The following is a 26,333-nucleotide window of genomic DNA, read 5'->3' as shown; positions in this document are numbered from 1 at the left end:
AGGTTCCATGTGGAGTTATGATGTCATATCAAAGGTCGTATATTGTAGAATTGGGAATATCGTAACTCCAAAGTTATTTCCCCAAATGGAAACCTCCAATGGGACGGGCTCCGATATTTGGCTAGTGTGTGGTTGAGAAGAGTTTAAAGAACCGTGGGGTAGAAATCACTTTACAAAGGAAAAATGGCACCCAGTAAGAAAAAAATGCCCTAGCACCTTAAGGCTAAGTAGCAGGTCACAACCCTCGGTCCTATGATGAGAAATACAGAAAGGGGCTAAAGAAAAGGGGCTAAGAACATCAAAACTCATTGTTTTCATAACATATTTTAAGAATAAAATTTCTGATAACACAAAGCTTTGATATAGCACTATGGCAATGTTACAGGGAATATTAGGCTCTAATAATGTAATGCAAAAGTGTAAAGAGATACATGAGTCGGAAACTGTGATTCCATGATACCACTAAGGCCACCACAACTAATCCCTCCAAGTCTAGAAAATGGGAAGTTCAAGTGGTTAAGAGGAAATCGACAGGTGAATTAGCTAAGTAAATGAAGAAGAGAAATGTGGCAGAGATGTGGCCTGATCTAAGGCCATCACAAGAATGGTAGGAAGATATTTTCCTCAATCATCATTCAATTTTCCTTTTGTCTTTAATTCTATAATTTATGCATTTTAAAGAAAGGAATCAAATTCAATTGTAATGATTTGGGCAGCAGACCTTGGCATGCCGAGACAACTAGTCGATCAGACCCTAGAGCTTGACTGGGATATTTTGTAATTGCTTTCAAAGCATACTTTCTCCATATAAAAAAAGGGAAGAAACACTTAACACAGGTTCCAAAATTTTGCACCCAAGAGGTTTGAATTCTGTGGTTCCACTTTGGTTCAATTTTCTTGTTCATGAGGTCCCCGGGCTAATACAATTGATAAATGTAATGGACTGGTGTTTTGGACTCCATCTTCAAGGATTAATGAAATTGTTTTGTTGATTCCAATCAGAGAAATGTGAAGTATGTTTCCCCTTTGTTTATCACTTTATGTATGTATTTCCTCTTCTGAAATTGTGTAATGAAGTTATCGGTTTCACTCTATCATGGTTGTATGTGTGCTACTAAGTAGTGAATAGTACCTTTGTTAACTATAGATTTACTTGTGTTATTTAATATCCTACAATACCTGTATGTGCACAAATTTACTTATTGTTTTTTGGTGACAAATGTATTCATGAGGCATATAGTTTGAGACCTTCATTCACATTCTACTCTTTATGTATTTTCATCTCCTCACTCTTCCATATTTCTGCTAGATATTGTTGTGTAGGATTCTGTGTTTTTTCCTACTCTCTGCATCAACTCCCCTCCTTTCCTTCCTCCTGTTCACCTATACTATAACAAGAATGTTAATCTGCCTATTGTTATGTGTCGAACACTAGAACCAAGACATTTCTCTTTGAGATTAGCCATGTTTACCCCCTGAGTATTTATATCTATGTGTTTTCTTGAGTTTACCTTGATGAAGGGCTATTGAACCAAGCCCATGAATTATCTCTTTTCAAACTGCTTGACATATGGAGTGCAACAAAAATCCCTACTGATAATATTCAAAAGCACTCCTCTCAAATGCCCTAGGCACTGGTCTCCTATCAACCCAAAGGTTATCTCTAGGAGGCTTCAATATCTTCTGAAGCACTTGTTTCAGGAGATTGAAAAAGCTACAACATAGCACAATCATCAACAATCTAGTAAAAAAACATGATCGAATAGGTTTCGTTAGGACAATCATGATTCACATCCTGGTAATTGACACATACTCGGATTGTTCCCTATTTATTCATTATAGGGACAATGTTCGATACCTAATCAGTTAAAGGAATGGGATATATGAAACCAACCCGAAGAATATTTTCAACTATAGCCTTAATCCCAATAGCCTTCTTGGGATTGACCGAACGAAGGTGCTGACGAATGGGTTTGGCATCAGGATACATTTTAATCTCATGCAATACTATGTTTGGGTTGATACCTAGAATTTATTCATAAGTCTAGGCAAAGATATTCTGAAACTCATGGAATACTGCTCTATAGATCTCGATCTCATAAGAAGAACAACACACTCTAATGTATAAATTTTCGACAATTCCTGGTTTGATCGAAATATCTAGAGGTATGGTCTCTTTGATATTCAAAAGGTTCCTTTCAAAGTAGATCTCATGAATGGAGACAAAATTCATAAAAGGCTCGGAAGAATTAGGAAAGTACACATTACTGAGATTATCCTCAATGGAATCTGGTAAGGAGGAATGGTGATGATGTTCGTTCAATGACCCGTGATCTGGAATCATGATCTCCATGATGCTCTCATTAGTGAAAAATATGCGATAAAAAGGATGAAAAGACATTCCATAATACTTTGATCAATCTACCCAATTTATCGAAGAAAAGGTTTAAGCCACACAAGCCGAATATATGGCTTCGTAACCTATCTGAATGGGGTTAAGTAGCATTCGGTCACCAAAAATTTGGATGTTAGTTTCATCAGGTACAATCCATGGATCAATCAAGATAGTAGAAGATGATATCATGTTGATATAAGCAACCGAAGATGAGTTGTTAGGAAGGACAGGAGGAGGGAGTGAAAAGGTTCCCATAAGCACAGAATCCTTCAATAATCCAACTCTGACATGGTAATAGAAATGTAGAGTTTCCCCTACAAGAGGGACACTTCAAGTAACACGAGAATCAGAGGTAAAAAAGGTGAGTTGATCTATGGCTACAATCCCCCCTTTATGAGGAAAGGCGATCTAACAGAAGTAATTTGAAATGACAACGACCATGGTGTAAATCCACTTATGTTTGAGTAGAATATTATAATCGAGAGGTCTGTTAATAACTTTGAATTATTTGGAAACGGTTTTTCCCCCGAGTTCTACTTGAAGGGAATTCAGAATCCGACAAGGTTTGTACGTTCTACCATCAAAGGGTTTTAATGTGGTTGTTGATTAACTCAATTGAGGCGAACCAATTGCCTTCTACCAAGACAAGGACATAATGCAGGTTGACACTCCCTCATCCACAATAGAGTGATGATTCTTCTTACCATAGATGAAGACCTAGCTTATAAAGGATAACTAATATGGAAGTCCAGGGTTGTAGTTGTCAGGAGAGACAACCACTAGTTTGGAATTTGATGGATCCACACATTCGATAGTTGATAACAAGGCCTTATTTTAGGTGGGTCAGTTCTGCAACACTTCAAGAGTTGACAGAGTCAATGGATACTGAGCCAATTCTTCAACTACATTATCATTTTGGGCATATATTGAACGAGGGTTGAAAGAAAACTTATGAATAACACCCTTCAAAGGCTTGATAGTCAATTCCGCAGGAATCATAGGTGGAGTAGGATTAGATGAAGTTGATTCCGAATTGGTAGGTTGATCAATATCTTGACCATTTGGTGGATTCACGTTACCATGCTCCTAGTTCTGAATGGGCATCATAAAATCAAATTTCAGCTTTGAAGAGGAAAGCATCAAAACTATGTTAGAGGAAGAAGGGTTTCAGGCAACCATACGAGTCTCTTGATTGGGAAATATGTTAGTCAACATAATGGGAGAAGTGAAATATTTAGGAAACTAATTCACTTCCGTGGTGCATAAAATCACATGTAGTATCCTCGTTGCAAATGAAGCTTGAGTATTGAGGCTTTCATTTCTCAATAGAGGACTAGTTTGTTTGTTTATCCAATAATGAGGGGTCTTTCTTTTTCTTACCTTTTCATTTCTTCTTTCTTCCAGGTTGTTGTTGAGACTTTTCTTTATTAGATGAAATGAAATTTATCTTGGAAGCAGAAGTTGTAGGAGGATGGGATTGAGGATTTTGAGCAGGTGTAGTAAGAGCATTACCAGATGATTTACTCACCGACTACGAATTGAAAGTAAAAATCACACCATTAGTGGCATGAGATTCCTTAACATGTGGAGGAACAATATTTGAAGGTCTCAGAGCATTTGGTACCTTATTATAGAGCGTGCCCAATTGGGTATAAACATGGTCAAAATATTGTGCATGAGAAATAACTTTCTCTTTGGTCACGACTCCACCTTTATCCACATCTTCTATTATAGGGGCTAATAGAGATTTTGTAAACCATTCCAATAACAATTGATCGGGAACATAAGCCTTGAATAATTGATGATGATGTCTCCACTCATGAATGTGATCTGAGATGTGAGTGGAATCTGAATGTTTAAACTTGGTCAAGAGTTTTGTTCTAGTTTTGTATTTGATGGGTAACTGGAAATGTGTGAGGAAGGTGGTGGCTAAAGTGTTGAAATCATGAAAGGAAGCTCTAAGTAATTTAATATACCATTTAGTTGGGGTACCTATAAGCATTCATTGGAAAATAACAAGTCGAATATAATCATCGTTAAGGGAGTTTGAAGAATACCATAGATGATACATCATAACGTGTGACGATGGGTCTTCTCCCAGATTCCCATTGAATTTTGAGATAACATAAGGCAATTTAGTGGGGATAATCAGCCACCATAGCAAGTGAGAAATGGGGTCATTAGTGAGCCGAGTTAAGTTTGTAAATTCAAGAGTAGCCACAAAAGGAAATTGTCAATTAAATTCCGAAGGAGGATGGCCTAGATATGAAGGAATAGCTTGAGAAACAGGCTCATTCATCCTTGGATAAGGAGGGTTCTAATGATAAGGAACTTGGGTACTAGGATAAGGAGGATTTTGATAATGAGCATACAAGTGACCTTGTTGTCTAGCCCTAGGATGATGATAAAGCTGTTGGAATGGTTGGGTTTTGATTTGTTGGCCTTCAAAAGGCGCTTGAGGAATACCTTGATATGGTCCATATTGTTGCTCGATGGGGGTTTGCATTGTCCCATGGTAAGGTGGGTTCGATTGGGACTGCACCATACTATGAATAATCTAACCTATCAAAACTTGAGGAGTACCCTATCCAAGTAGTTGAGAATGTAAGGTGCCCTATATAGGCTGGGTAAGCGGAACATGGGAAGTGCCAGATACTAATGAAAAAGGTTGTGATGCAACAACAATGTGTAAAGGTTCACTCACATGTATTTGAGATTTTTGGGGTGGTTATGGATGGATAGGAATTTGAGACGAAGATGGTGTGGGTTGAGGATTTAACGATCAGTCCCAAAATGAACCAGGTTGAATGGGAAAAGTAGATTTCCAAAAATTGGCAGCTATTCCAAGATAAGAAGGACTATAATAAGGTTGCTTACCATTTTGAGGTATACCAACAACAGGTTGCCCCCCCTACAAAAGGAGGAGGGGATGATGGAGGAAACTACAATTCAGATGGAGGGTACCGAACATAAGAAGAGTTAGGTTGTTGAAGGTAGCCTTGCCCACTGACATAAGGGCCAGCCTATTGCTCAATAGTGGGTGTAGGTGGAGGAAGAAGGGAACATTGCGTGGCACTCATAAGAGAAGTACCGGATTTTATTCTCGAATTAGATGACATGGGAGAGGTCTAAGGACTAGAAGACACACCAAAAAAGGTACTAGATAAATACTAATAATGAGGCAAGATAGACAAGCCACCGTACAAATGTGTTTATGGTGATGTCACAAACATAAATCAGGAAGCAACATTTGATGTCTCAACCATAGTGGTAGACATGGGCTAAAAGGTCAGATTAGTTACAGTCATGGTTAACGATCTGAATGAATATTGCGACAAGAGATCTATTGGAAAGTCTAAATATTTAGGCAAATAAGTTTATGTCAGAGTCTAAAGAGGTGGAAAAGGATCAATTTGATAAAAATGGAGTCCTTCCCAATGACCAAGTGTAGAACGATGAGGCTCTTCCTATGGGATCTCTTCAATACTCGTAAGTCTATGTGGAAGAGGTTCATCGTCAGGTCCAAGATATATAGGTTCTATCTGAGACAAAGGAAGAGAAGAGGAAGGTCCTAAAGTAACAGGTGAAGATGGATGAGGTTCCTCAGGTTCAACAACCTCAGGAATCAAAGTGTCTGACTCAAGAAGGTTAGGTCCAACAATGTCAGGCAACAATGTTTCAGGGAATTCTATTTTGATTGTGTCAGTGTCATTGTCAAGAGTAAATGTAATATCAGGCTTGGAACTCAAAGGGATAGATGATTCTGGTAGATCAATATCAAGAGGAGGGCCAGAAGTAGTTTCTGAAGTTCCTGATTCGGTAGTTTGAATCTTCTTATGCTTTTGATAGTGACCAAGAGTAGCCTTTGGTGAAAGAGGAATCTTATTTCACATTCTAAGTGAATGATGGGGTGGGGGATTTTTTTCTTCCATGTTGGATAATAAATTTTATTAACACAAAAAGAAATAAATCAAAAAGAGGGTAATCTAGGCATAAAGGGTTACAAAGCAACTGTGAATTGCAATATACACTTTTGCGAAGGAAGGACTTAACGTACGACAATTAATCTCCCCAAATGCTGTGTTTAGTGTGTCATGGTATATAAGGTGGTAGACTCAGTTACCTATGGCTAGATAGAAACCTATAGGGAACTCCCAAAATATACTTGATGGTACATGGGAGTGCAGTTCGTAGTAGTGTTTTCTAATACGTAATTGTTCCATGAGAGCATTCTCATATACTTTACATGCATGGAGTGCCATACAATATACCCAAAGGTACATGGAGAACAATCCTATACACTCACATACATGGAATGAGATTTCACCTCTGGGATGCAATGTTGAAAAACAATGACAACTCCTACATTTAATGACGCTGGAAAACATCTCTAGCATAGAACTCTAAATGTTTGCATTATTGTTACAAATGCTCCTTAGGTTGATACAATAAATTTTACTATTTATCTTTGATTAAGTTTCAGTTTTGGCCTCACCACGAACATCACCTGAGTATCCAAAAATGCAAATCTACCTTGAGAAAATGGAAATCTTTCTCTTTCAATGAAAATCTAGCTAAGGAAAGGAAGAAACAATTAGTATGCAACACACAACATGAAGCAAAAAAGATGCAAGATGCAATTTCCATTTCAATTCAATTGTTCCTATATCAATGCACATACAAAAACCTAAATGGAAATGCAATTTTTTTTCTTTTCAACACACTTAATTTTCAAAATGAAGAAAACTAAGATGCAAATGTTTAATCACCGATTCAAATTCACTTTTCATAATCAAGACTAAATCAACAATTCATCCAAGCGATCAATGATTAAACAAAATTAGTTTTCAAGTGACCAAATGATAAGAACAAAGAAAAATTAAAACCAGTTATTACCAAAGGAAATCAAACACAAAGAGAGACCACAAGGCACTTAAGAATTAGGGAAGGTCAGCCGGAAGTAGGCTGATCAAAGAGAGACACAAAACAGGGGAAAATTTTGTGCAAAAATAGGGGCCAAAGATGGTGCAGAAGAGGCACTAGTGATTTGCAACATAAGTATAGAGTGGGCCCAGGTGAGGTGCAATGCTTTGTCAGAGGCCCTAGGGGTGCGTTGGTCCAGGGATAGAGTATTCCGATACAAAAATGGGAAAAGAGACTCAATGAAATCACTTCCTATGTCTATTCTTGGCTGGGAAAAGAAGCAAAGGTCTATTAAGGAGGTAATCAAACACAATGTACAAAGCAACCACCAGCGGAATACATTGTTCCCCAGTATGGTTGTTAAATTGTTATACGGGATTTACAATTGTGGACAAAAGTATCTCCCCTAGTTTTGGTTGTTAACCTACAAAAACATAGAAATAAGGAACACAATGATTTCCTTAAAGAAAATAGATGATGGAATGAAGCCTACCTAGAATCCATCACACGCTTCGCTCCTTCTTTGGCTAGAATGCTCCAATTTTGGCTCCGATTTCCAAAATTAGAACCTACATAGTCATATAACACAAGCCAAGAAACTACGAGATCTATGCAGTATCATCTAAATACTCTATTCAATAGATCAACATGGTATTGATATACATGAAATAACAACATCACATAAAGGGAAACACATAATTCTTTGCATTAAAATAAATGGAAAGAGTTGAGAACCATAAGTAGGTGTTGATCTTGTAGAAGAGCTTCTCCAAGGCTGACTTGTCCTTTCATCATCATAATATGCACCTGTAATCACCCTAAATGCATAAAATTAAATCTCTCACCATAACAACATAAGGGTAAAGTCACTCTCCAAAATCTAACCCCTTGCATATGGAAGGCTTTAAATATATAGAAGAGTGGGGTAGGTTGGGAGTTCTTATCTAATTACCAATATAAGGTTTTATGTCCACCTTTGATGGGAGGATGGGATCAAAGGATAAGGGATGGAAACTCCAAAGTAAGGTAGGATAGGATTTGAATGTTTATATGAGGAAAATGTTTGTAACAAATTCTAGAAGCTTTTGAAAAAGTAAACTTCCATAATTTCTCTCTTTTTCCTGAATTTATATAACCAATGCAAGTGCATAGGGGAGCAACCAGTAGATGATCAACACAGGCCACCATAGAGCAACTTGTAGGTGAATGTTGCCCAACATGAGACTAGGGTGCATTGGTCCTTAAACTACCTTAGATGATGCATTTCTAGGTAGAAACTCTAGGGAACGAAAGAGAAATTCTTAGGCTTTTTGCAAGATGATGATAAGGGGAAATAGGATGTTGATTGATCCCATTAGGAGGCCTATTGATCAGATGTGACAAAATGGCCTATAAAAATTAGGTGATGAGTTTCATTGGTCTAGTACAGTACCTGAGGAAATTAATAGCCTTGTTTTTAGTAGTAGCATCACTACTCCACACCATAACAACAAGTGGTAAGAGTTTTTAGTGGGGGAAAGGTCAGCACAAGGATTTCGAGGAGCTAAAAAAGGAGATCAATCAAGCACGACTTTTGACATTACCAAACTTTCAACAACCCTTTGAAGTGGATATAGATGCAAGTGCATATGATATGGGAGTTTTATTAATGTAAGGAGGAAGGTCTGTTTTCTTCCATTTTAAAGTATTTCATCGTAGTTCTTAGCTACCCTACCTACGATAAGGAGCTATATGGCATGGTGAAATATGTGAAGAAGTGGAATAACTATTTGATGGGAAAGGAGACAATAATCCACACATATCAACAATGGTTATAGTACTTTCCAGCCTAGAGTAAGCTAGAATAGACCAGGCATTACAAGTGGATGGGGTTTTATAGCAGTTTCATTTAGTGATCAAGTATAAGAAGGGAAACACAAACAAGTTGGCCAATATGATTTCAAGGCCACCCACGTCAAATTTTATAGCTTTGGGTACTTTTATGCACATGGAGCCATTCACCCATGATGCATTCAGAGATGCATATTCAGAAGATGAGGACTTTAAGGAGGTGTATCAGCAGTTGTAGAGTCGAGTCATGTGCACTATGGCAATAGCACCATTGACTACCATCTTTAGGATGGGTTACTCTACAGGCTAGATCGGTTATGTGCTCCTAAAGGTGAGTGATTTCAGCTGATTAGAGAGGTTCACTCCTCCAAGATTGCAGGGAAATTTGGTGTAGGGATATCGTTGCTAACTTGCAAAAGTATGTGCATTTGCCCAAGATGCAAGAGCAGGTAGCTAGGTTCATAAGAGGATGCATGGTTTATTGTACCAACAAGCCTAGAAATAGGAAACAAGGTTTGTATCATCCCTTACCTATACCTATTCATCCTTGGGAAAGCATTTCCATGGACATTGTGGGAGGTTTACTAACAACTAGGAAGGGACATGATTACATATTCGTGGTAGTTGACAGGTTCAGAAATAGGTGTGTTTTGATGCCCTATAAAAATATCATCAGTGGACAAGAAGCAAAAAAAATGTTCTTTGGATAGGTCTGGGTGCACTTTGGGATACCAAGGAGCATCATTTCAGATAGGGACACCATATTTCTTAGTGCATTCTAGACTACATTATGGGAGAAGATGGACACAAAGTTGAAGAGATCTACGACATTCCATGCACAAACAGATGGGTAGATAGAAGTAGTCAAAAATAATCCAGTGTAGCTTCTGAGGGGATATAAGAAGAAGAATCTAAAGACTTGGATGAACATATCGTATATATACAACATTCTTATAACAAAGTAGCCCACACTTCTACAGGAAATTCCCCATTTGAGACTTGTTTTGTATATTTGCCACCTTCACCTTTGGATATTGCATATGGGAAACAAGGAGGAGTGAGGGAGGATCTTATAGGAGATGCTTTGAGGGCTGAAAAATGTATAGAGAAGATCAGGAATATCCATCTATAGGTACAAGAAACAATACAAAAGTCGCATGAGAATTATAAGGCCAGGTATGATCAACACAAAACAGAGAAATCATTCAAGGTGGGTGCCAGAGTATGGTTACAATTGAACAAGGAGAGGCTATAGGGGTTTGGTAAGAAATCAAGTCTCTAGGGTATGGTCCCTTTGAGATACTAGAAAAGGTGGGTGATAATTCTGATCGACTCATTTTACCACCATATGTGCACATTTACTCAGTTGTGAATGTAGAGAATTTTAAACTCTATGAACCTTCCACGCTAGATCAGGAAGAGGAATAGGTCCTACCTTCTGTGGAGGATTTGGTACTAGACACTTAGTTAGAGTTGGCAGAAGATAGAAATTTGTATAATAGGTCTATAACTACAAGATAGGGGCAGCGTGACATTTGTCATATTGGGTTGAAGGGACAACTTTCAGGCAAATCTAAATCGTACAATAGAGAGAAGGTGGAGGAAAAATTTCCTCACCTCATTTAGCCAAAGTTTTTTGGGAACAAAAGCATCCCAAAATGGGGATGTGTGATTTGAATTATAACATTACATTTTTTTTCATCTATTTCGATGCATTTGGAGTGGAAAAATGGAGAAATCAGCTCATGGGATCATTTTTACCGGCAAGACCCAGTTTGGTGAAATGAGGTTTGAAACCTTCTGGGAGCATTTTGAGGCACAAAACGATATCTTTTTGGGGTAAAGCTTTATTTCTTTGGTGTATTATCCTTCCTTTCTATTCTACACATGAATACTTTTCCAAAGGCGCAAGAATCATGTCAATCATAGTTTGTATGCAAAATTTATGCCACTAAGAATTTGACCTTCCTGTTTTCACACCTATAGTTCAGGAGAATGTTGTGTCAGCCCCCATTATTTATGGAAAGGGGGAAAGCCACATGTTTTTTATGTAAAATACTCTAAAAGAGTCTATTTTTTAACTCTTGTTAAGATTTGATGTAGTTAAACTTAACCACCAATAGGCTATTAGGTTGTGTTATAACCGAGCCACTAGGAGGAAGAGGCATTCCATTCTTTTGGGAGCATTTTGTTCCATAGTCGAGCAAAGATATCCAGGAGAGATAGGAGGTAGTGCACACATAGAGGATCTATTCTTTGTAGCAGCCCACAAGACACAAGCATTACTTCTTTGTACGTACATCCATATTTCCAGACATAGAAAGAGATTGAAGCAACATCACCTTCTAGCTGGGTTTTCTCCCGAAAGATTTTCCTAGAGAGCATCTATTATGTCTTATGTGTGTGTGTGTGTGTGAAATTATTTGTCTACTTTTCTGCATAATTTATATTTGCATGCATGCACTAATTATAGTTAAATCCATAGATCTTAACATTTAATAAAACTGTAATAGTGTAAAATTTCAGTATTTTAATATAATATTATTAGATATGTTATGACAAACTGTCTAATGGAATATCTAGGCACTTTATGGATCAGCCTAAGTGAGCTAGGCTCACTAGATCCAAAGATGGAATATTTTCTCCAACTTCTCCATGCTACTGAAGGTTTTTCTCATCCTTTGAGCAACTTATTCATCCATGTGAAGCTCTTTCATGGCCTTGGTGGCCTCTTTGACATCCCAAGGCACCTTAGATGGTGTGCCTTCTTGTGGGTAAAACCCCGCATTTGCTTCTATATCAATCCATTGCTTCTTCTTTTCTATTTGGTATCTTCTTTCTTGTAAGCCTAATAGCAAGGGTGGACTGATTTTGAGTCTTATCCATCTGATCTTCATCTTCCACATGATTCTCTTGTACAATGATATTATCTCCAAGGCATTCCTTAACCTTTCAAGACAATGATATTATCTAACTTGTAGACTGTGGGGTAAGGCATGCAATCTTCTCTGGAAAGCTTGCAGAGTTTTTGTTCCCAACATTCTATATGTGTCTTCAAAGTGTAGAATTTATTTCTCCTGGGCTACAATGTATTTGGGTGCTAAAGTGGCATAAGAGGAGATGATGTTATGATTTTTTATGACAACATTATGGCTCGCTAGATCTACTCTGATATACAAGGGATCCTTATCCTATTTTTTCATTACCTTTTTCACCTCCTCATCCCTTGTCTCCTCATGAATCAACTAATATCTTAAAGCCATTAGATGCATGTCTTCTAATCTTGAATTGGGATCCCAGAAATTCAGATATGTCAAAGTGAAATTATGTATGTATAATTCAACTAACTTTGCCCTATCTTCCATACCAGTTTATTTGCAAAACTCAATAAACTATGTGCAGTCCTAAAAAAGAAGAGACCCATATTGTGCTAGAGTTTTTATTTGGGATTGAAACCATTGTTCTTTGAGGAAGAAAGCATAATAGTTTGATAGTTGCCTGCATTGCTGGGATTCCATAGAGAGAATTTCCATGGTGGCAAGTTGTGTTTCTTTCTCATGCAACCTCTCTCTCAACCTAATGTTTTTTTCCTGGTGTTGCTACATCATAATATACTCCCTTAGTCTCAAATCACTAAATTCCTTACCCATTTCAATGACTTTCTCGTCCATGAGCCCCACATCTTCCACATTATTCAATTTGAAAATTTGCATCCACTTGTGGGTTCTACCTCTCTTTATTTGCAACTCATAGAGGAGTGGGACTGTAAGTTTTTCAGGGATAATCCTTCCTCCTTCAATAAGTTTATAGTAGGACTACAAGCTAGGTTATCGATCAGGGTCTTGGAGCTCTTGTAGGTACTTTCCAATTGACTTTGAGGTGGTTTCTCCTTTCTGTAGCTCTTTTTCTACTCCTGTAGCTTCCCCTATTCCTCTTGTAGTGAAATCTACCTATCCTATAGAAAAATTGGTCTCTACTGTAGCTTCTCTTCTTCTACTTTCTCAAAGGCATATTGTGTCATGGGTTTCTAAAAGTTCATTGACCTAGTTGTGGGCCTACCCACAGATGCTTCAGGTGACTTGGCTTTGGTTTTAGGAGAAGTGGCCTCCTCAATATTTCCCTCACTAGGCCCTACTTTTACTTGGTGATTCATCATAATGATAGGGACCCTTGTGGGAGCTTGTGGTTTCCCCTGTCCAATTCTGGTGCTCTTCCTGGTTTTGAAATAAAGGGGACCTTGTCTTGGTTGCCTCCTTTTGGGCTTGACAGGAGTACCCAATGTAGCCAATGTTGCAACTACTTATTGTTTAGTGTCCCCTAGAGATAAACTTGTTTGATGTGATTGTTTATCTACTTCTTGGGGTTTAGAATTCTCCTTTGGGCTTACTATTCCTTCTACTTCTTTCTTCTATTCTTCTTCTTTAATTTCTTCTTCTCCTTTCTCTATCTTTGCTGCCTCCTCTTCCTTTGTTTTTATTTCCTCTTATTTTGTTTTTGTTGCCACCTCTTCCTCTGTTTTTTCTCCTTCTTCTTCCTTTGTATTTCCTTATTTACCTCCACTACTAGAGGCTAGTGTTTCTCCAAGTGTGAAAGCTTAGGTTTCTATGAAATTTTCCCTATCCATGTCCACAAATTTAGTCCATGGGAAAGGAATCCTTAAGTGGCTCAAAGAATCCATCACAATTAACTTGATGATGCCATGGTGAGCTAAGTGCTGGTGCTTTCCTTCCCTCACCTTTTGACTCATATCCATGATTAACTATAGGAGGAAATGGGGAACACTAATTCTTTGAGGGAGAGGCAATTTTTCCTTGAATCTCAGCTCATGGAGCAATATGAAGTGGTAGGCATAAACCACACTCAATCTCCCTTCACAAGATATATACTTGAGGATATGGTAAGCTACCTCATCCCAAGGGTAAGGTAGGATTTCTCTTCTTACTCCATTCTTATCTTCTATAGGCTTCTCTTTTAAAATGAAGAAGTTTTTCCTAGTTATGACACTCACTGCCTTGTCTTCTTTGCTCCACCAAATTCCTAGGGGTAAGGTGGTCACTCTGCTTATGGTTTCAAGACTTAGAGAGATGGCCAACCCTTTGACAACAATAGTGGCATTGTCTTCTCCTTGAGAATGTAATGCCATGGAAAATTCATGAGTGAGATCATCATCATACCCCTTTAACAACTCAAAGAAACCCAACCATTGGTGTCTTCTGAAGATGTCCACTACAGGAGGGTGTTGGTGAATCACCTTGGTGTCTAAGGGTTCTCTTCTATTAAATCCTCCCCCCATTTCTTCTACTGCACTCCTTGGTGCTACTTAGGTGTGGAATTAAAATTTCTTAACAATATAAGTGGTGAAACAATGTTAAATTCCTTGGTAGTAGTGGGGGAGAAGGATGGTAGAATTGATATCAACCAAACTCTTTTTCTCTACTTCTAACCACATCAATTTCCAAAAGACCTCCTACTTCTTAATTGAATTTTAAAAGCTATCAATTTCAAGAAGGCTTCTCATGTAAATGGATGTAAAAAACAAGGAAGGAGGATGCCACTTCTTTTCAAAACACCTTTGTGTGAGAATGATGGTTTTGAGACAATTTCGAGCCACTAGGGCTCCTTTTTCACCTTTCAATTTTCTCCTGTAGCTCCTTCTTGGTCCTCTTGTAGCATATTATACCTGCATGTAGCACCTACATATAGGGTTGAAAAATTCTCGGTGGAACCATAAGTGGTCTGATACAATAGCTCGTCCTTCCTCAACCTATTTTGGAATGAGCGATGGTGCAAATGAAGTTGAGCCCAATACATAATATTCTCTTTGGGATAAAATCTCGGATCACTTTTGTGACATGGAATATACATGAGTTTCCTTTTTTGGACTATTGTCTCCAGTCCTTGTAATCATTTCATCTCTCCTCATGATTATCACCCCACTCTTTGTGAACACCACCTCACTTTGAATTGACATCTCCATGTTGCATGGGTGGCTAATACAAACTTAAATTCACTAGTTGAGGGTGGCCAAGTTCAATAGCCACCTCCAGCCTATTAAAACTCCTCTCTCAACCATTACAGATTTTAGTCATTTTATGCATATGGAAAAGGTGAGGGTTTCCATACTTCAGCCTACCTGTGGATCCAATTGCTGGAGATGATTGGATGCTATATTTGGGCCATATACATTAGGGGACTTTTGAGGTCTAAAATGGGCCTCTTAAGAAAAATTTACAGCCAAAATAAACATTATAAGAACCAATAGGATTGAAGATGATGACGTCAACCATGGGGGATGATTCACCATTTTTGGAGTAAAAAGGTAAAAATATTAAAAAATAATAAAATAATAAAACTGCTTTTTCAGCTCATATTTTTAACTTATCTCCTTAAGGTTTTACTCAAATTTCAAGCAAGAGTACCTGTTGGATGCAAAATTTAATTACTCATCCAAGGAGTAGCCATGTTGCATACTTTCGATGGACCATGCTGCATGAAAAATGATAAATACATGAAAAAACGTGATTGCAATAATGTTTTCAATGTATTTCTCATTTTTCGTATAGTAGGGTCCATGAAAAGTATGAAATATGGGTACTCCTTGGATGAAAAATCAAAATTTTCATCCAACGAGTGTTTCCGCTTGAAATTTGAGTAAATCCATAGGGAGATAAGTTGAAAATACAAGTTGAAAAAATAGTTTTTTCCTTTTTCCCTCTAAAATTTGACGATGTATTCTAATCTTATTTTATTATTTCCACTATTATTTTATAATTTCTTTAGGAGGCCCATTTTAGACCTCAAAATTTCCCTAATGACATCATGATCTAAGAGGGAGTTGACTCTTTTGCTTGTTTCCTATGCATGTCTTCATAACTTGATGATACCCTGACTCATAACTTTTACGTGTGTGTGTAGGTGCCTCTAATGTCCAAGTTGTTGTTGTTGGTGGAACTCATTCTTGAGGATGATGTGTCACTTCCTGGTTGCATACATGGATCTATCATGCTTTTTGTGGGTGAAAAAAAAGATCTTAAGGATTTATGTTGTGACTGCATAGGATGTTGTAGGAGGAGTTTTCTCCCTGTAGCAGCCGTTTAATCCTCCCATGAAGTCCTCATATTGCATGTTGGTGTTGAGGGGAAGTGATGACAGGTCATGAGTACAAGGTTAGATTCAAGAGGAAGTGGTGTAGATGTTGGAGGAATAGAAAATAGGTGTTTTTGTGTGTGTGCTTTTTTTAGAGGTAGGACAGAGTGGAAATTTTGAGAAGGTTTTGGCTAAATGGAACCAGCTCACAAAAAGATAGAAAAGATAGATCAACGCCTTAGAATTTAGCCTCTTTGAGGGGAAAACCTCCTTTACATTACACACATGAATGATTCTTTGATGATACAAATGAAAAGACCTCCTTTCTATATATAGGAGTCTAAGGGGTCATAATATAATTAGAGCTGACATAACAATAATAATGTAAGGGCACAATAATAACAATAGTGGGCTTCTATGGGGCACAATAGTAACAATATGGACACTACATGGGTACATCAATATAATAAGGGGGTTGTACTAATAACAATAAGGGGTTACACTAGTAGTATAGGGGCTTAACAATATAAGAGGGAGTTGACTCTTTTGCTTGTTTCCTATGCATGTCTTCATAACTTGATGATACCCTGACCCATAACTTTTATGTGTGTGTGTAGGTGCCTCTAATTTCAAAGTTTTTGTTTTTGGTGGAATTCCTTATTGAGGATGATGTGTTACTTCCTAGTTGCATACATGGATCTATCATGCTTTTTGTGGGTGAAAAAAAAGATCTTAAGGATTTATGTTGTGACTGCATAAGATGCTGCAGGAGGAGTTTTCTCCCTGTAGTAGCCATTTAATCCTCCCTTGAAGTCCTCATATTGCATGTTGGTGTTGAGGGGAAGTGATGACAGGTCATGAGTACAAGGTTAGATTCAAGAGGAAGTGGTGTAGATGTTGGAGGAATGGAAAATAAATGTTTTTGTGTGTGTGCTTTTTTTAGAGGCAGGACAAAGAGGAAATTTTGAGAAGGTTTTGGCCAAATGGAATGGATGGGTGATAAAAGAATCATTGGAGGACCCCACCCCCCCCCTCCCACCACCCCCTATCATTTCCTAGAGGCAACGTGGCCTTCTAGTTTTTTCTTCTCATTGTATCCCTCTCTTGTAGCTTCATAGTCTCCTCCTCTAGCATTACATGACCTCCTGTAGCAATACAGTTACCTCTTGTAGCATCACAGTGAGGAGGTGAAATTTGAGTTCCTTGTTGATTTGATGGTGGAGAGAGATGGTTATATGCATGGAGAGTATGGAGATTAGGTGTGTGGAAGGGACAATGGATGGAAACCTGTAGGTTTAGGTCTGTACCCGGAAAATATTCCAACTATGTGTAGTCCAACAAAAGAAAAAGAATGTTAGCAGAAATGGTGTAAGAGCTCTTTCCATGAGTTTCTCTTTTCTCTTTTGTTTATTCTCTTCTTTTATTTGAGACAAACAAGATTCCTCTGTAAATGTTTCCAACCTGCATGCCTGCCCTAGGTTCCTTAGAGGAGGCTTTCACCTGGGGATATTTTATTTTTCTTTTCCTTTCCTTTTTCTTTTAGGTTGCCTCATAGAGGTTTTCAACTCAGGAGTGGGCCTCAAATTCCTCATGGACGTTTTCATCTAGTCCCTCTTATTATTTTTTCCTTTTTCATAGAATTTTGGTGTATTGAGGGCTATGAGCCTCCCAATCAAATTCAACTCTCTATTGATTGAATTGACAAACTCTTCCTTGGACAGAGGTTTCTTGTATAATTTCAACCTATGACCATTGAAAATTAAAGGAATCCCTTCTTCATCAATGGTTTTGATTTGACAGAGCCATTCTCATGACACTTCTCTATTAGATAGGAACCCAACCATCTTGTCATCAACTTCACCTTGAAATTAAATCTAGAATCATATAACAAAGCCCAATCTCCATCTTGGAAATTCCTTTCTCTGATGTGTTTATCATGCTAAATCTTCCTCTATAGTTGGATTACCTCACTGTGTAGGAGAGCTTACATTCTGAATTCATCTATACCATTGAGTTAGATTAGCCTTTCTTGTTGTGATGAAGTGAGATCCAAGTCTAATTGAGCTTCCATCCTCAAGGTATTGTACTCAAATTCAATACACAATAGGGAATTCTTCCCATAGACCAACTCAAAGGGAGTGAATCCAGTCGTGGTCTCCCAAGTCGTGTCATAGGCCCAAGTAGCTTCCACAAGTCTGTGTGCCCAATCCTTTCTATTGTTTCTAACAACCTTTGTAATAATGCTCTCCAATGATCTATTTGTGACTTCTGCCTGCCCATTTATTTGAGGGTGATAGGCAGTGGATGTCATGTGCTTGATATGTTGTCTCCTCATGAGATATTCAATCGTATTTGATGTGAATTGTGCTCCATGATTGATAACTACCTCCCTTGGATACCAAAACTTGTAGAAGATGTTTTCTCTTAAAAACTCATCCACCTTCTCATGATTTGTTTCTTTAACTGCCGTTTTCTCAGCCCACGTTTTCAAGTAATCAATGCACACAATGATGTACTTCTTCTGTCCCGATGGTGGATCAATTGGCCCAATGAAATCTAGTCCCTACTTGTCAAATTGATCTAAGGCCACTTTAGGACCTGAGGTTCTAAGGTAATTTCATCCCTGGGTGTGGGATTTCCCATCCATTGGCAGTGATCACATCTAGTGGTGTATCTCCTTGCATCTTGATGTAGAGTGAGCCAATAGTAACCAACCTGTAAAACTTTAAAAATTGTCCTCTTAGAAACAAAATGACTCCCACAAGGTCCATCATGGCATGCTGAGAGGATTCCAGAGACTTATTCTTCCATTACACATGTCCTCAAGATTTGATCTAGTCCCAATATAAAAATATTTCCCCCAATCCAAGTGAAAGGAGAACTTTTCCTTACAATCTTTCTTTTCTTCGTGGATGACAGATTAGGAGGGAACCTCCCAACAACCAAGTAGTTAGCTATGTCAAAAAACAAAGGAGAGAGCACTGAGATGGAAAATAGGTGTTCATCTAGAAGTTGATCATCCACCATCTCCTCATTATCTGTAGGAAAGGTTAGTCTCGACAGGAAATTTGCAGCCACATTTTCTTTTCCTGGTTTGTAAATACTAGTTAAATCAAATTGTTGTAACAATAAAAACCATATAATTATTTTGGAATTGACATTAGGCTTATTCATTAAGTACTTAATGGCTGCATGATGAATATAAACAAAACTTTGATACCCAGTGATATAGTTCCTGAATTTGTTTAAAGAATCTACTACAGCTAAGAGTTCTTTTTCAATGACAGTGTAATTCAACTAAGATTCAGATACATTCTTGCTAATGAAATAGATAACATAAGGAAATTTATCTTCTACTTGTCTTAAGGCTTCCCCCACATCTTTATCTAATGCATCAATGTGGATATGGAAAGGAAATTCCCATTTGGTACCCCTAAGGATGGGTGCAGTCGTAAAATTTTCTTTCAACACTTCAAGAGCCTATTAACAATTTCTTGTCCAACAAAAATCCGAATCCTTGGCTAGTAATCCAAACAAAGGTGAGGCCATTTTACTAAAAATATTTATGAACCTTCTATAATACCTAGCTAATCGCAAGAAACTCCTAACGTCTCTTTTCATTTGAGGGGTAGGGACCCTTTTAATGATGACAATCTTGTTTGGGTCAACCTATATCCCTTCCTTGGATATGGAATGGCTAAGGACAACCCCTTCATTCATCAAGAATTCACATTTCTCTAGGCTCAATGAGAGATTCATTTTAATACATATCTTCAAGACCTTCCACAAATTGGAGAGAGCTTCATGGAAGTCACATCCATAAGGAGTGAGCTCATCCATTTATATTTCAATAGAGTCATGAACAAGTTCAACAAAAATATAAAGAACTTCTCTATGGAAAGTAGCAGGGGCATCGCACAGGCCGAATGGAAGAACTATCTATGAAAAGGTATGCCAAGGACATGTAAATGTGGTCTTATCTTGGTCTTTAGGGCTGACCTAGATTTGGTTGTATCCACTAAATCCATTCAGGAAGGAGAATAATTTATTCCCTGCAAGGCCTTGTTAAGTTCCTGGTAATCAACATAGATTCTCCACTTCCCATTCTTCTTGGGAACTAAAACAAGAGGTGACACCCACTCACTATCTGAAATGGGGTATATGAACCCTGCATCCAATAGCTTTTGTAATTCTTCTTTCATAATGTCCTTAAGAGTTGGGTTCATCCTTCTATGGGGTTGGTGCATAGGCTTGCATCCCTCCTTGATGTAAATATGATGAGTACAAACTAAGGGATGCACACCTTTCATTTCCTTATAATCGCAAGAAAAAGAATCTAGGTGTTGCCTTAGTACATTGCACAATTGTTCTTCATGTTTGGCTGAGAGAGAGGGGTTGATCTTTAAATTTTTGGATGGGCCAAACTCTATAATCTTGACATGTTCTAGACTTGAGTCAACATAGCATAAGTAAGCCTATGGAATACTCCTAGATTATTTCATCAACTCATCAATTGGTATGGGAGTGGGAGGTTTATTTTGGAGGATATGTTCAATAAAGTCATCTTCATCAAAATATCCCCCTCCTATAACAATATCTAGAGTGCAGACAAGGTAGGGGGTTGTATGATACAATTCATCCTCCTCCTCGTCCTCTAACCATATGGGTAGATCACATTCAATAGAAGGTTGAGCAGGAGGATACAACACAAGTTGTTTTGATAAATGTGCATTCTTGATAATCATGTTCCCAAACCCTACAACTAATGTATGCATCAACAATGGTAAACCAATGTCTTCCTAAGATGAGAGGATAGCCCTTAAATTTTTCTCAGGAGGTGTTTGAAAAATAATTAATTGATTCATCTTGAGTTAATTAGTTGGAGAAAATCAAACATGAAGTCTATGTGAAGACATGCAACAGTTATCCCTTAATTAAGGAGATAAGGATGAGTTGTAATTAGTTAGCTCAGTTAACTGAGTTAAGTCCAATTAAATTAGATCCATACAGTTGGAGGAACTAATTGTGAGTTCAGTTAGTTAATGCATGCATGCATGCAACTAGTGTTCTCCAGATAACTGAATATTCTCTCTTAAATAACTCATGCATGTCAATTCAGACAAAGACCTAGTTGAGATTAAAAGCAGGGACAATGTACTATCAGTTGCTAGGATTTTCCTATAAGAAAATCCCTTGCATGCATAAGGAATTCTTCAGGATTACGCAGTTATTTCAGAGGTCAGAGCAGTGTGTGAAGTGAGAATCACATAGGTTGTAGCTGGAGGACCCAGGAGAAACTGCGCAAGGAAATAGGATACTTGGAGGACTGAAGGAAGGCATATGTGTTGTCTATTCTGTCTATGAGCAGTAGTGAGGGATTGTATTGAGAGCTGGATAGCTTGAGAGCTAAAGCTTTGTGTAATCCTCAGATATTTCCACTTGTATGATAATATAGATAGCGGGGTTTTTAGCTGAGGCTTTCCCAAGAGTATTCTTTTGTGTTTCATGTGTGATTGAATCTTCTTCTCTGTTATATGTGTTCTATTTTATCTTGCTCAAAATGGATTAAGCTTCCGCAAGTTTTATTGTAGAAGTAGATTAAGTATTTTTCTTTAGTACATTGCATAATCAGTTTAATCTAAAGTGAAATTTCTACATGGTATCGAAGCAAAGGTGATCAAAGTGGAGAACAATATACAAAGAAGGGAGAAGTTCGAAGTTTGAAGTTCTTGATTGTAGGTACAAAGATCGATTTCTTATCACATCTCAAAATTCACCAATGGCATTCAATGGCTTGAGACTCGAGTATTCCCTTGATGGTAGATTGAACTACATAGCCTGGAAGGATCGCATGGAAGTGGTATTAGAGGACAACATGTTGAAGGACTTCATTGATCAAGAAGTCCCCAAGCCAGTAGCAGCTAACGCCCAAGAATTGGCGGAATGGAAGAAATGTGTGGCGAGAGCGAGGATGATTCTTTTGGAGGGAGTTCAAGGCCATATTTTCTCGAGTCACCATGGGAAGGAGACACCATTTTCAATGTGGAAGACATTGAAGGACCTATATCAGAATAGCAACGACTAGAGGAACCTGGCACTGAAGGGAAAGCTTTGGAAAATAAAGAGTGAAAGGGGCAACATGATCTCTACATATCTAAACAAGCTCACCACCTACAGAGATGAGCTTGGAAGTGGAGGAATCATCACAGTCGATGATGATATGATGAGTCTTGCTCTCCTCGGTCTTCCTAAGAGCTAGCATATCTACCAGGACTCAGTGAATGGAAGAGAGAAACTGCTAGATTGGGAATGATTGTTGTCAGATTTGATGCAGGAGGAGATCAGGAGGAGCACTAGAGATGGTTCTTCATCCAAGGATGATGAAGAAAATCTAGCCTTAGCCAGTAAGGCAAGGAAAGGGAAGGAGAAGGATTCTCATCCCAAATCGAGTTCTTCTCATGGTGGGAAGAAGATTGACAAATCTAAAGTGAGATGCTTTAATTGTCATGAGGTGGGCCATTATGCAACTAATTGTCCATTGAAGAAATCCAAGAAGGGATCCTTAGAAGGATCTGAAGGTGAGGCATTGGCCTCTTAGTTCGAATTGGATTTTACCCTCATCGCATGCATGGTTTCATCGATGATGGGTTGTGGTTGGTTTCTTAACAATGGAGCCTCATTCCAGATGACCGACGATAAGAGTTTATTTAGTACCTTGGAGGAGAAGGAACTCTAGATACGCATAGAGATGGGTGATGATGGAAAGTATTGTGTTTCAGGTGAAGGTACGGTTGCTTTTCAGAGGGAGCATGGAGCTTCTATCACCCTGAATGATGTGAAGTATGTGCCTGGAGTGAAGAAAAACTTGGTATTGATCGTGATGGTGGAGGACAAAGGCTATGATGTTGTCTTCAGTAAGGGAAAGGTTTTCCTTAGACACATAACCACGGGTCAAGTGAAATAGATCAATTCATGGGTACAGAACCTATATGCTCTTGAGGTTCAAGATGCATGCAAGGCAACTATTAGAGACTTGGTGGTTGAGAGGGAGAGTACATTACCTCTCACCATGCAGTGCCAGAAGAAGTCTCAGACAATTATGGAGCAGCCACAATTGGTGAAGAAACTTCATGAGGTTGTGCAGCATACACAACTAGAGAAGCAGAGAGGAGTCCAAGTGGAGGCATCCACTCATGCATGGAGTGAATAACTTTTATGAAATGATGTCGGAGTGAAAAGGGAAAAATGAAAAGTTTTAGGTATAGTTAGGATATGAAATATGTTAGCTCAACTATATTATTGGTAGTACTATTTGACCTAAGTCTTCAGAAAAATTATACAATTATATCCCCCCGTAGTATAATGCTCGACAAAAAAATAAAAATTGTATAGTTAATATGTGTTATCACGTCATACCCAATGTTCATTACATTCACAACTAGGTATAAAACAATCACACCATGTCTAAGCAAGAAACCCATGGAAAAGAACATAACACAATGACTAAAAGAATGATCATGCATGAAGTATCATTTTTTAGTACACATAACATATGAGGTCTAACCCATAGGAGTTAATATAGCATGGTAGAGTCATTTGATAGAACTCATGAGCATGAGGTCAAACTATCATGTCTATGATGAAAGAACTAGAACAGTAAGTTTGGATAAGAAGATATAAGTAAAAGAGTTCATCCAAGCAATATACCACACACTTGAAAAGAGGGTTTGAAAGTAGTTTCCTTTGAGAGAGAAACAATAACCTCGTTCAATGCTCTTGAATATATGCACATTTTTAGATAGTCCCATTTTTTAGAGGTGTAATTGACTTTGATATTACACATGGACTTATAGTCTTTTAGATTTAGGCTTTCAATAATAATTTACTAACTTATATATACAACTCTTTATTCCCTGAAGATTAATCTATGTACTTCTTGATTTGATAAACATGCTCCTTTCTAAAAATTCATAACAATTCCTTTGACAAAGTCTCTTAGTATATGTTTTTCCAAAAAAAATTAGAACTTTACAGAAATTTCCAAATCTACACTTTCTTCCACCTTCAAAACATAACATAAGCATAGAATCCTTAAATATTTTACACCACATTTTAAAAACAAAATTATAAGTTAACAAAATTATAAGTTAGCATAGAATCCTTAAATATTTTACACCACATTTTAAAAACAAAATTATAAGTTAGTTTATTTTTTTGTTTGTAAATGATAAACAACTCGAATTAATAATAAACACAAATCATGAAGAACAATATCATATATTGCCTTCATATAATAATGCAATTTTGTTCTAATTAATTGATGAATATCATGTTCGTGTATAAAGTCTTTCAAAAGTTTTGATTCCTTTATCATGTTAATGCTGTCAGTGGGAATCAAATCATAGTAAGCCTGATTTGTTGAAGAAAAATGTCATCAATCACTCTGTCATCAGCAACAATGACCATAACAGGCTGCAAATATTATTTAATATATTTTTGTTCAAATAAAAAATAAGACAAGATCAATAATCCATTATTAATCCTTTGATTTCTTATAGATAGCACTCCAGAACAATCATTATTCAGCAGATAGTGTCCCAACACAATGAGTGGTTATGATCTAAAACCTTAAAGCATTATCAATAGCCAGAGCTAAAACCTTTCTGAGATCGTAGAGTCACCAGCCAAATACACTGAATTCGAATTTTATATAGCAGAATTGAACCTCACTTTATACCACAAATATCCTTTTCATAACATCTGATAATATTCTGCAATGAATAGGACATTTCATATGACAAGTTTAAATGAAATATTGAAACAATTTTGAAAAACAAGTATATCATTCAATAAAGAGAACAAAAGCTCTTGGTTTAGGAATAGGTGGGAATTTTGCAAATAGATTCTAAACATCAAAATTCTAGAAACTAGAGTTAGCGATGGGACTTGATTTCATATTATTTATATCTTTTTACGCTATAAAAGTATAAAACAATATATAAAAAGATCAAGAAACCCAAAGAAAATATCCTATAGACCAAAGTAAAAGAAAATTGTACAATAACAAAAAAAAACAATAGCATCATGGAGAGAAATATTCTATAGAGATGAAATCCAGACACTCAGTGGCAACACCAGATTTGAATTTGCCAGTCAATATGCCAAATAAATTGAAAATTAATATAGCATCCTAATTTTCTGCCTTTAAGATTTGTTTTTCTAAATTATTTTCTGCCTTAAGATTTGCTTTTCTAAATTATTGTTTCTGCAAAGTACTGTTCAGTCCACGTAAGCAAATATTTTTGTTACTGATGTAATGTCCGAACTGGAGTTCTAAAACAGTTTATTCACTGGTTTCCAGAGTATGCATATACAATGAAAGTTACTGAAAAATGTGACATTTATAGTTTTGGAGTTGTTTTGTTCGAGTTAATTACGGGCAAAAAACCAATACAACCACTTGAAGAAGGAGGAGACCTTGTTACGTGGGTAAGGAACTCAATTCAGACAACACCACTTACTTCAGGAGTATTTGATGGTCGATTGGATCTGAGCCAAAGGAGGGTGGTCGATAGCATGGTCCTAGTATTAAAAATTGCTCTGTTTTGCACCAGTGTGACACCTTCTGACAGACCAACAATGAGGGAAGTGGTGTCAATGCTGATGGAGGCAAACGATGGAATCAATAACTAAGTCTTCATCACCACCGAATGAAGACAAGAAATAAATAGATTAAACTTTCCCTAGGTTTCAGTAGTCAACGTGAAAAAATGAGTGAATGCTTGTGGAGAAGTTGACTTAGTCAACTACATGTTGTTCCATTTCCAATTTCTGTTTACTGGGCTTTCATATTGTAATTGTTTGCTATGAGTTGATGCCTCAGGGACAATTGCATGCCATCTCTTTGTTTTTCTATACAATTAAAATTTTAAGGTACATTATGTTTGTTTAAAGCATATAATCGTATAAATTGATTTTTTTACTAAGGGTATATTGGTTTATTTTATCAAGGAGACTCTAGGTAGTAAGGAGACTCTGAGATATAGTATTTTTAATAAGTTATAAATTAGTGCATTTAATTTAAGGGTTTTTAATTGTA

General features: G+C 37.3%; 1 protein-coding gene across 1 annotated transcript in view; it reads left to right on the top strand.

Annotated features, from left to right (window-relative positions):
* Positions 1-25,927, top strand: part of LOC149226931 (uncharacterized) — a 191,509-nt gene extending 165,582 nt beyond the window's left edge. The window contains exon 2 of the mRNA XM_089380357.1: positions 25,596-25,927. Coding sequence (XP_089236483.1) covers positions 25,596-25,927 — 332 coding nt within the window. The remainder of the gene's footprint in view (positions 1-25,595) is intronic.
* The last annotated feature ends 406 nt before the right edge of the window (positions 25,928-26,333 follow it).

Source organism: Pinus tabuliformis, chromosome J (assembly GCF_031772625.1).
Source record: "Pinus tabuliformis cultivar Carrire ecotype Pingquan chromosome J, CPIR1, whole genome shotgun sequence".
In the NCBI taxonomy this organism is placed as follows: domain Eukaryota; kingdom Viridiplantae; phylum Streptophyta; class Pinopsida; order Pinales; family Pinaceae; genus Pinus; species Pinus tabuliformis.
This window is presented reverse-complemented; position numbering and strand designations above follow the sequence as displayed.